A 12,190-nucleotide genomic window follows, 5' to 3' on the forward strand; every position below is an offset into this window, starting at 1 on the left:
AATTTAGGATGATTATTATTTCTATGAATGTCTTTAAGTTGAATATTGTTTGTTATAATTAGAATTAGAAATAATGGTATTAAACTGTTGATATATAAATATCTTATTCTTTTCTGTTATTATATATATAATCTCTTAATATATATACAAGAAAAGAAAAAAATTGTGAAAGAATATAAATTAGTACACCTTAAACCTTATTATACTATGACATTAAATATATAACCATATTATTTAATTATAATAAAATGAAATTATAAATTCAATATAAATTGTAAAATATATATTTCAAAAGTCCAGGCATACAGTTAATTTATTATATATGAATCCAATATGACACATTCAGACCTATGAGCGACAGCGTTGGTATTAACGTAACGAAGCGATGCGGATGGTACGCAATGGCGGGTTACAGGGACGTATGGGACAGAGACGGGTTATACGGGAATATCTTTACGTAAGAAAAGGACAAAACAATTGAAGAGCTAAATAGATATTTGGAATTTTCATAATTTATCTAGTTTTGCAATTTGTACATTTTTTTGTATACGCTATACGTACTACATATACATTTATAGCACACCGTTTTGCTCTGAGTTTGATTGTTTGTATCGGTATAGGTATTTTCTGTATGGTTTTGGGCTACTACTGGGTGTTAGAGAGAATCAGTAGCACTGCAACTTGCATAGATCTATCGTGCTCACCCTTCATGAGAGTTCGCTGCCTAGGCCCGTCAGTGAGAAGATTTAAGTATGTTCTTAGGAGCAATTGTTTTTATCTCCTCAGAATAGAGTATTTTCCAAAGGATTTCGTTTATACATGTATAACTTTAGCATACTAACGGTCAGTTTTAGCTTCGTCACGAATTTACTATTGTATTTTATTTATGTAAAGAAGATAATAAGGTATGGATGAGGGGAAGGGGAAAGAGTTAAGAGCAGATGAGAGAGTGGTCTTCAAACCTAACATCCGGCGCGTACGTGGCGGACCAAGGCCGTCGCTCGCGGCTCGCAATCTTTTCCAGCGGCGCTCACACAACATCCCTGCAACGCGCACACAGAGTGGAAACTTTCGGCCAGTGCTCATCGGGGAAAATTGTTTGTATGGCACAAACACTACAACATGATGTCTATTGATATGATTGTTTCAGAATGGTTTCGGTATTTTAGGACTAATATTTTTGACCAATTACCAGATTGAATAGTTTACACTCTGTATATACCTCTCTAAAACCACTTACTTACTATTCAGTTCTATGTATTAATGTTCATAGCTGTATAGATAGATATATGTGCATCTCACCGTCTTGGTCGTAGTCGACGTCCCTGGTGATGGCGAGCAGCTGGTTGCAGCGCTGCAGCGCGTGCTGCAGGTAGTCCGAGATGGCCTTGTGATTGTCCAGCACTTCTTCCTCGGCGCGCTGCAGCTCATCGATCGCTTCGTGGAACGTGTACATTTCCGCTGACATATCACCCTCCTATACATAATTAAAACATTAACCGCCGCGCTCAGAGACGTCAAATAGTTACTTAGGCAGTTCCTTAGTGTAGATTTAAAAAATGACCTATTCAGAGACAACTAACAGTTGATTAGTGAGGGAAAGAGGATTGCTAGTAATATGGGCTGATAAACCAATCGCTAGCAAAGTACTATGTCAGGTTGACCACCACGCAGTTCCCTCTGGAAACCATTGTGATAAACTCCTGGTAATTTGCTACAAAGGGCTAAGTGATCTGACCTCGTGGTCATCTTATAATCCTGCATTGGTGCCCCGTCAGCGTAAACAGTTGGCGCAAATAGATTGTCATTATAAAAAAAATGGTTGATTGGTAGCCAGGTCGCACGGCAATTATCACTAATGAATATTTAGTTAAGTATCATTAAATCTGTTAATGAGCCGTTCCTAAAAAAGTTCAAAAAATCTTTTGAAAAGGCATACTAACGTTGAGGGAGCGCAGCTGCGCGAGGTCGTCTCTGTCTCGTCGGGGTGCGGGTTCCATGTCCACGTCGCAGTCGACAGGCAACTCCCCGGTCGGAGACTCCACGCGCGTTCGACCCTCGCTCGTACCCAGCTCTTTCACCCTATTGGGGTAAACTTTATTTATTTATTTAATTCAGGCTACTAAAGTCCTATTAAAAATACCTTATAGACATACATATGAAATAGTAGTACTAATAAAATATAAAATGTCTGTGTGTTCACGGCACTGATGACAGAAATCTGCCACGGTAGCGCCAATATACCACCCCCTTCAGCCAGTAGTCCTCCTTCAATAAGGTGGGCTGCATATTGGTGCGTGGTGTTGGTGGCATGCGACCCGAGCCCCTATTAAGCGTTATAATGCGCGCATTATGACTAAAATTGCCACAAGCGCATTTGCGTTCATGAAATCAGTTCATGTTTAGCTCGCTGTAGAAGAGATCGCTCGGACGCATATCAATTTTATATTTTTCTACGTGTTACATAAAGTTCAAATTACAATGTAATAAAATGCCGAAAAACATATTGAAATTGGAATTTTTGAAAGAGATACATATTTTTTTCAAGACAAGGAAGGCAACTTATTGAGTATGTGGTACCTGTCGGCGTATCGGAGCGTGTTGAGCGAGTGTTCGCAGGAGGACATGGCGGGCGAGATCATGGCGATCATGAGGTGCGACTACAACGATATAGTTGAGTATGTGGTACCTGTCGGCGTATCGGAGCGTGTTGAGCGAGTGTTCGCAGGAGGACATGGCGGGCGAGATCATGGCGATCATGAGGTGCGACTACAACGATATAGTTGAGTATGTGGTACCTGTCGGCGTATCGGAGCGTGTTGAGCGAGTGTTCGCAGGAGGACATGGCGGGCGAGATCATGGCGATCATGAGGTGCGACTACAACGATATAGTTGAGTATGTGGTACCTGTCGGCGTATCGGAGCGTGTTGAGCGAGTGTTCGCAGGAGGACATGGCGGGCGAGATCATGGCGATCATGAGGTGCGACTACAACGATATAGTTGAGTATGTGGTACCTGTCGGCGTATCGGAGCGTGTTGAGCGAGTGTTCGCAGGAGGACATGGCGGGCGAGATCATGGCGATCATGAGGTGCGACTACAACGATATAGTTGAGTATGTGGTACCTGTCGGCGTATCGGAGCGTGTTGAGCGAGTGTTCGCAGGAGGACATGGCGGGCGAGATCATGGCGATCATGAGGTGCGACTACAACGATATAGTTGAGTATGTGGTACCTGTCGGCGTATCGGAGCGTGTTGAGCGAGTGTTCGCAGGAGGACATGGCGGGCGAGATCATGGCGATCATGAGGTGCGACTACAACGATATAGTTGAGTATGTGGTACCTGTCGGCGTATCGGAGCGTGTTGAGCGAGTGTTCGCAGGAGGACATGGCGGGCGAGATCATGGCGATCATGAGGTGCGACTACAACGATATAGTTGAGTATGTGGTACCTGTCGGCGTATCGGAGCGTGTTGAGCGAGTGTTCGCAGGAGGACATGGCGGGCGAGATCATGGCGATCATGAGGTGCGACTACAACGATATAGTTGAGTATGTGGTACCTGTCGGCGTATCGGAGCGTGTTGAGCGAGTGTTCGCAGGAGGACATGGCGGGCGAGATCATGGCGATCATGAGGTGCGACTACAACGATATAGTTGAGTATGTGGTACCTGTCGGCGTATCGGAGCGTGTTGAGCGAGTGTTCGCAGGAGGACATGGCGGGCGAGATCATGGCGATCATGCAGGTGCGCGACTTGTCCCCGATGAAGCTGTCCCGCAGCACCTGCGTGAGCTTGGACACGCGGAACGGCAGGTGGTTGTTGCCTTTCATGCCTAAAGCGCGGATGCATTCCTTCAGCGCCAGCAGAGACTTGTTGATCTCCGCGCTCTCCATTCCTGGAACAGCGGGTTGGGGTTTTAGAGTTAGGGTTTGCAACGCGCACGTGACACTCCTGCTGCCTCATGTTACATAGGCTTCTGTAACTGTTTACCATCAGATTGGCGCAGTTTAAAAAAAAACAAGCCGGCCTATTATTATTATTAAAAACATTTTATATTATACATGTTATAAACAATTGCCAGAGGTACGTTTCGTATAAAATCGAGCATGTCATTCATGGGCCTCACACGAGATCACACAGATCTGTCCCAGTACGACGACGGACTAGGTCAAAGTCGTCAATCAGACCAGTACGTCGCACCTACTCATACTTGATATGAGCAGGTGCGACGTACTGGTCTGAGACAGCACCTATAGAAGAACAAGATGAGGCATGTATGGCGTACTAATCTGAGACTGCAAATATAGTAGATGAACCAGATGAGCGTGTGCGACATACAGATCTGAGACGACACCTATAGATGATGATGATGATAATGAAGAGCAGGTGGTACGTACTGGTCTGCCGGTTGGCGGAGGAGGTGTCTGCTCCGCGCTCGTTGCCGGCGAGGTCTATGAGCGAGAACTTCCCGTGTACGCGATGCATGCCAGGCGACCGCACGATGATCTGGAACACCGCGTGAGACCGCGACGAGTTCGAGTTCGCAGATGTCTGGAAATAGAATACAACACTCATTACCTGCCTTCCGTACGCTCTTTCACGCGCAAATCCGCTCTCCCGCAGTAAAGAATGTGCATGTAAATAGCTGCCTTTACATGTACGCTCTCTCAACCGCGAATAGGCTTTCCCGCAGAAAGTAGTGTTAGACGCACGCTCTATCACACGCGAGTCGGCTTTGCCGCAGGAAATACTATGCGTCTAAATGTAGACAAAGATTACGAGGAAGATCGCGCTCTACCGCGTCTTCCAACCGTGGTTGCTTTAACGTCTTCTAACGTACTGTCATTCATAAGCCCTAAGTTATTAAGCCTCCACACCCTATAATTTCTCTGTCATAATTCACCCTTGAAAGCGGAGAACTTACAAAGCAATGGCCACATTGGTAAAGGCAACGTTAGTTGCCTTTATGCTCTTTCACGCCTATGACGCAGTAAAAAATATGCGTATAAAAAAGACAATTACGAGCGAGCGTATTCCCACGTCCTTCAATCGTGGGTGCTTTAGCGTCTTTTTGTAATATCATTATAACATGGTGAACATCTGACTATGGATCAAAGACATAATTATAGTTACTGATAATTTATAAATATTAAACGTGTCACTGGAAAAAAATCTGTGGAATAATTTAACATGAAACATTAGATGCAATCATATTATATATGTAATCTGTGGCAAGACTTTCAATAAGGCTGGCTTGACTTTTACTTCTTGCATCCATGGCCGGCCGAATAACAAAACCTTTCAATAATTATGAACCGAAAATACAATAAAAACCTACATCGTGGCATACACAATATGATTATGCATGCCACGAAACAGAACTAAATCTATAGATCTCCCATCATCACGACATACCTGTCCGGAAGTCCTGGCTGCGTTCCCGTGGTGTATAAGTTTGAGGACCTCGTCGACATTGTCCACCACCTTCTCTGTTAGTCCAACGATCTGCACTTGCTGTTTGCCGTCCTCTAGTACACGCAATTTCGCCTTATCCGCTAGCAAATCAAACACCTGTTAAAAGACACTTTTATTGCACTACCACTTCATTACATTTATATAATTCAACAACAATATAAATTGTGTTTGAAATTGCAATACCAATAAATATATTAGACAGTCAGATGTTTCTCTGTTGGCAATACTATATTTTTGTTAAATTTAGCAAATGAAGGATTCTTTCACTAAAAAACAACCTTCAAAACTCAAACACACACTTTTTTTTCTCGACAATTTTTTTATTCCACTAATTTAACAACTCACACTGTACAGACTATATAATACTACAGAATACAGACCACAGATTAATTACATTTTTAGTTTATAATATATTTTGTTTTTTATCCAACTTCAACACAATAATATATTCAAATTAAAAAATCATTTATTCATGTAGGGCATTTTAGCCGCTTATGAACATTAAGTTTTTACATTATATTTTTTTTCCCTACCGTCTATAATTATTATATGGCAACACACAATAATTACAATACTATTATTGTGTGTTGCCATATAATAATTATAGACGGTATACTATAAATCTATATATAGCAACTTTCCGTTCATCATTCTTGTAATACAGTACTCCATAGTTTCACTAGTATAAACATTGTAAACGCTAAAATGTATAAGAAATTTAGCAACCAATTTTATTATTGGGCCACAACTATCCTCGCAGGAAAATAAACCCTCCAACAACAGACACAAAGAATATAATGGCTTATTACCTTCCCAGAATATATTTCGAAGAACGATGCCGATACGATGAGGTTCAGTGGCTTGTATTTGGGCGACTTGAGGTACGCGAACACGTCTCGCGCCGCCATTGCATATATACCCTTCTTACAGTCCTGGGTCTTACCCTGTATAATAAATACATGAAAATATACTTAAATGTATACTACACAAATTGAGATGTGAGATGCAAGCTTGGAATAATCTTTAACATGATCTTAACCATCTTAAAGTGGGTGTCCTATGGCAGGTTGTTAGTTAGTTAGTTAGTACCTTAGTTTTATTCTGACCATGCAAATGAGCATATGGTTAGGTCAGTTAGCCGAAATGCAAATAACATATGAGCATGAGGTTAGGTCAGTTATCGTATCGTGACAAATTAGCCATTTAATTTGTCATTATGGGCTAACTGATCTAAAATCACGCTCATTTTATCATCCCTTATTTTGGTTCCGCCAGCGTAATCCTTTACCGCCAGCGGGTGGATAATTACATTATCATCTATTATAATGGATCGGTGGACTGTATGGGTGTCTAAATGATGAAAACACGTAGTTTGCAATAATAATATATTAATATGTGCAATTGCGAACTATACGAAAGACAATTATGGAATAATTGAAATGTATCAAAAAACATGACGTATAAAAAGAACTGTTCTAAAAATATAGATTTAAAAATAATAAAAGTATCAAAAGAGGTTGCGGCGGCCGGTCGCCAACATCTATTAAGAAAATGTGCTAGAAACGGGAGGAGACTGTTAGTAATGAGAGCTAATGAATCAATTGCTATCAATGGATGATATGTATATCTCCACTTCTATCTTTGAAAAAAAATAAGTCTGTTTCTTTTTTAAAAAACTGAATATGTACCTGGAAATCTCCACCCATGGTGTGTGTCTTCCCCGAGCCCGTCTGTCCGTATGCGAAGCAGGTCGCCATGCCGCCCTCGAATATCGTCTGCACTAACGGCTTCGCTGTATACCTGCACAATACATTGTACATCATTGTCAACAACTGAACGGTAGGGAAAAAATATAAAATAAAAAATTTGACGTTCATAAGCGGCTAAAATGTTCTACATAAATAAATTCTTTTTTAATTTGAATATTTAGTATAGGTACGATGGGATTGTCATTGTCATATTTTGTACATAAAAATCTTAAAAAAAAATAACGTGTAAATTTTGATGGTCTGTTTTATTTATTTATCCTTTATTGTACTATCAAACATAATGTACAATTGGCGAACTTAATGCCATATAGCATTCTGTACCAGCTAACCATTGTGTAAAAACAGAAAGCGGTTGAAGGGCAGTAATGGGGAAAGGCATACTATTTATATTTGCCTAACTTAGGTAAATGTGTCAATAGTAATAAGCTATATATTTGATTCTTAAACTAAAGGTATAGCTTCCACATTTAGTTCTTTTTGTTTTTGCGCAATGCAATATAATCTACTATATATTTATTAAGGAAAACTTTAGGTTTAGATGATCTGCTAGTAATGTTGTGCCGGAAGGACTGTATTAAGGCTGGTTTAAAATGAGACACATTTCTAGGTGAGGTAAAATATGTGAAATCAGCTCGCAAGCAAAAACGTAAAGCGAATATGACATTAGAAAACAAACGGTATATAAAAACATAAACTCAAAATATACAATTCAAAAACATATAAAACACTTATAAAAACTACCAAAAAGATTGCCTTCGGCAACAAATCTGTAAGAACACTCATTAAATTTAATTTTAAAGCCAGCAATTTTTTATATCAATTAATCAATATAACATGTTCCAATATAAAATGCATCTTACTTATAAACAACTTCATTGGTGCACGAATCGTCGAAGGCGTAGTCGAAGCGAAACTTCTGATTCTCCAGGTATTTGGTGAGGTCCACCTTGTTCTTGGGCTCGTGGACGATCATCTGGTCCCGTGTCGGCACGCTGATTACGTCCACCTGAAATACAATTATACACGTACATCAGTACATACAATACATATACCATCAATACTTATAGCAACCTAAGGAAATTCAATGGGGATTTTAATATAACAATATAATACATAATGTCTCAGTACAATTCTATAATATAGGGAGAAGGAATTGTTAGTAATGTGGATTCTTGTCCCCATTGCTAGTTATTGCTATTTGATGGTTCACCTCCATGCAGTTCCCCCTGGAAACCATCGTGATAAATTCATGGTGAATTCGTCACTATGGGCTAACTGACCTGACCTTGTTCATCTTATCATCCTCCACTGGTGCCCCGCCAGCGTAAACCGTTAGCGCAAGCGGGTGCATCAATACATTATCAATGTTAAAAGAAATCTATAATATATAGAAAAATATTTCAGGGCAACCCATATACCGCCATCTAGTTCCAGGCCAAACAGAGCTTGTGTTATGGGTACTGGACAACTGTTATAAATATATAGATATATTTTTTGGAAATACATACATTAAATTACCAGAACACACAAATAATCATATCATGATAATTTTTTTTTAACTACAGCTTATTTGGAAAGCACAATTTAACATTTATAAATATACAATTATTTAAAAGAGCAACACGCAAATTTCTAGACTTTACATTTTTAAAGTTGAAATATGAGAATACAAACTACCAACTAGGACTAATTCATTAGAATCAAAATATTACATAATACACAATAAATTTAAATCAGTTGTAGTGATTAGACCAGACCAGTCCCTACAAGCAGCGCCCGTTCACGAGTATGACGGATTCGTCATTCCAACTACATAAGAGTTACACACCTCCTTTTTAGTTAGTTCCTTTTTGTTGAGCGGCCTCTTCCGCACGCATACTGTTATTTGGTGATCTTCCACGGGTTCGTTGCCCGTCAACGGCCGGAACTCGATGCTGCTCTGGTAGTCGCGGATCATTGCTAGGAACTCCCAGTTGGGGTTGCCAGGGTCCATGTTCATTAGGGCTTCCTGGAAAATAAATTATTAGTCCGTAATTAATATTTTGTACAACTTTGTTTTATTTATTTTCAAACATACAAATATTTTAAAGTTTATTATACATTGGACCCCGCACTAGACGACCCTGTATTGTTGGAGTCCACAAAAGAATTGCCAGATATATTTAACTATTCTAGATCAGTGAGTAGAGTAGATTTGTCATATCAGACGAATGAACATTCCAGATCAATTGTAGATTACATATATTAAAATAAAAAGAGAAATTTCAACATTACAATTACTATTTTCTTTTATTTTGTTGTGATGCGTGCATAGGCAAGTAAATTAAACACAAATTTATACATTGTTAACAGTCTTATTATTATGAGCTATTATTTACCCTTGGTATACAGAGGCCATACATGGGCTTAGCCACGGTGGGGCATGGTGGGCCGCTTGCCCCACCTTGTCCCTGACTTATAAGGTACCCTAACTAAACCTAAAAAATTAATTATCTAAGTAAAAACTACAGTACTTAATATCCATAAGAAAGTTCATACTCGGCAATATTGGGGGGAAGAGGATTGTTAGTAATGTTGACTAATTACCTCATTACTCTCAATTTATCATTAATCATCCATTGTCATCATTTCATCAGACCATTTCATTGTCATCCATAAAAAACACCTCGACAGTATTAATTAATATAATATTGGGTGCTACTAAAATGTCTGCATTTCTTTCTACATGCCCTCGATTAAATAGAAATATGACATTTTTCAAAATTAGAAAATTAGAAGATAGAATTGCCTCCTTTTATATAAGTCAATTAAATTAACCACGCCGTCTTAATCATTATCTAAATACTTTTAAAATGGTACTTGATACTTCTGTGTAAATTTAAAACTTTAAAGGAAAAAATAATTTAAATAAATTAAAAAAAAAGAAACTTTTAATACTTGTCTTGTAAAAAAATTTACATTTTGAATACTGTCATTTTTCTATTTAACCGACGTGTTGTAATTGACATAGAATCTAGCGTTTAGATATCATAAGGGGTACAGAGTTCTTCATGTATTAATATATAAGGGGTACCTTTTCCTCTTTGAGTTCAGCCTGCCGCTGGCGCCTCTTCTCGCGGTTCTCCTTGAGGCGCTCCACCTCCTTGACGACGTTGGAGCGCCGCACCGCGCCGGACGCCACCGCGTGCGGCACCGACACCGTGCTCGACACCGCGGCCGCCCCCCTCGCGGTCACCCCGCCCACGCCCGTCGCGGGGGCGTTGAACTGAAACATGACGGTTCCAATATAAGTTTTTTTAAATCTAAACTAGCTTACAGTCCATCTGATGGTTTGTAACACTGGATTCTCTCTGAAATTCCATGTATAGAATACGAATACCTATTACATATTTTTTTATAAAACCATGGTGGCAAACAAGCATACAGCCCATCTGATGGTACACGGGTACAGTAGATAATGGAGGGTGAATTTAAGATATTTAGGTAATCCGGATTGCCTAAATATCTTAAATTCACACGAACAAAACCGCGTGGTAGAATTGTATTTATAAAAAGTATAACTACAATTTAAATACACACAAAATAATGGAAACAACTCAATAACTATAAATGAACTGCATAATTACTGCATACAAATGTATAATAGAGCATTATTATAAATTCAATATGTAATACAAAAGTATATTAATATTATTTACTCAACTGCAACAACACAATATTATTTATAAATATTACAATTCAAGTGAGTGTTTCTGAGCAATTTAGTAGAATCTTTACTTGACAAGGACAAAGGGAAAGCGATTAGAACTGGTAATTATTCATCAGAACATACAAAGTTTTCCCGGCAGTGACTTAATTTTACAATTATTTTTAGAAAAGGACGCTATTTGCAGTATCTGTTAAACAAATTCACTCTACTCTGCAAGTCACATTCTGTATTAATAGATTTGAATTGAAAATTGACTAAAAATGGTTTTTTCAAATCTATAACAACTAAAATAGCGCCATCTAGTCCTAAACTAACCGTAACTTGACTATAGTTAACATACTACTCAAAAACTAACAGTATGAGTCAAACTGCAGTAGTTTTTTTAACATATACAATTTCAGCAATACTATGTATATAATTAATATGTAACTTTTTTGTTGTCACAATTTTTTGTGATTTTTGTTATATGAATGCTGAAGCTACAAATAACTAATCAATCGATTTTCTCTCAATCTATTTATTAATGTATCTTTTCTTTACCGTAAAATATATCAACAAATAACATATGATATCTATCCAGCATGTCTATATTATAGGATGAAGGGAATGGGTACAGGTAGAGGAACCTCCTTATGTATCCGCCGCTGTAAGTGAGATACACAGGTCTGCTGTATTCCGTGGGGCACGCAGGCGGCACTGGGCGTGCTACCAGCTCGCGTGCGTCCTCCAGACGACGGAGGCTGCAAGGATTATAGGAAGAATTCGGAAGTCACACTACATGACTATTTTTGTCTCTATATCACTTATTTCAGCCAATAAGCAGATGGCCTTATAAGTTATTATCAAAATAGTTAATTCGGGTTTTAACACGAATTAAGATCGTCCGAACATCCGGTTAAGCTGTTAAGGCACGCTGAAGAAATTCCGAAAAAAATAATTGTAATCAAATAGAATAATCGAAGTGCATTCTTAAAATAATCGATTAAATACAATATTCAAACGGTAACATAGCGCGACATAAATTTTGACTCGAATAAGGATCAAATCGAAATCTCGCTATATGCGTAAAAAAATCGATTATGTAGAACAGGAGAACATTAGAACCATCAAATAATCATAATATATATAATAATGAATATGGTACATGTTCTAATTCCCACGTTACTAAATTGAGTTCTTTTTATTTTTGACTAATGGCAACATAATGATGGTAGTTTTACGTAACTCACCGAGATT

General features: G+C 38.7%; 1 protein-coding gene across 1 annotated transcript in view; it reads right to left on the reverse strand.

Annotated features, from left to right (window-relative positions):
- LOC131841183 (kinesin-like protein Klp10A) overlaps positions 1-12,190 on the reverse strand; it is a 76,158-nt gene that overhangs the window by 1,188 nt on the left and 62,780 nt on the right. Inside the window, exons 5-14 of the mRNA XM_059189449.1 lie at positions 10,319-10,510; positions 9,074-9,253; positions 8,106-8,251; positions 7,165-7,276; positions 6,286-6,420; positions 5,417-5,572; positions 4,399-4,552; positions 3,671-3,896; positions 1,944-2,082; positions 1,303-1,477 (exon numbers count right to left, since the gene is read on the reverse strand). Coding sequence (XP_059045432.1) covers positions 1,303-1,477; positions 1,944-2,082; positions 3,671-3,896; positions 4,399-4,552; positions 5,417-5,572; positions 6,286-6,420; positions 7,165-7,276; positions 8,106-8,251; positions 9,074-9,253; positions 10,319-10,510 — 1,615 coding nt within the window. The remainder of the gene's footprint in view (positions 1-1,302; positions 1,478-1,943; positions 2,083-3,670; positions 3,897-4,398; positions 4,553-5,416; positions 5,573-6,285; positions 6,421-7,164; positions 7,277-8,105; positions 8,252-9,073; positions 9,254-10,318; positions 10,511-12,190) is intronic.

Source organism: Achroia grisella, unplaced genomic scaffold, assembly GCF_030625045.1.
Source record: "Achroia grisella isolate CSIRO2021 unplaced genomic scaffold, CSIRO_AGI_Agris_v1 utg1574, whole genome shotgun sequence".
Lineage (NCBI taxonomy): Eukaryota > Metazoa > Arthropoda > Insecta > Lepidoptera > Pyralidae > Achroia > Achroia grisella.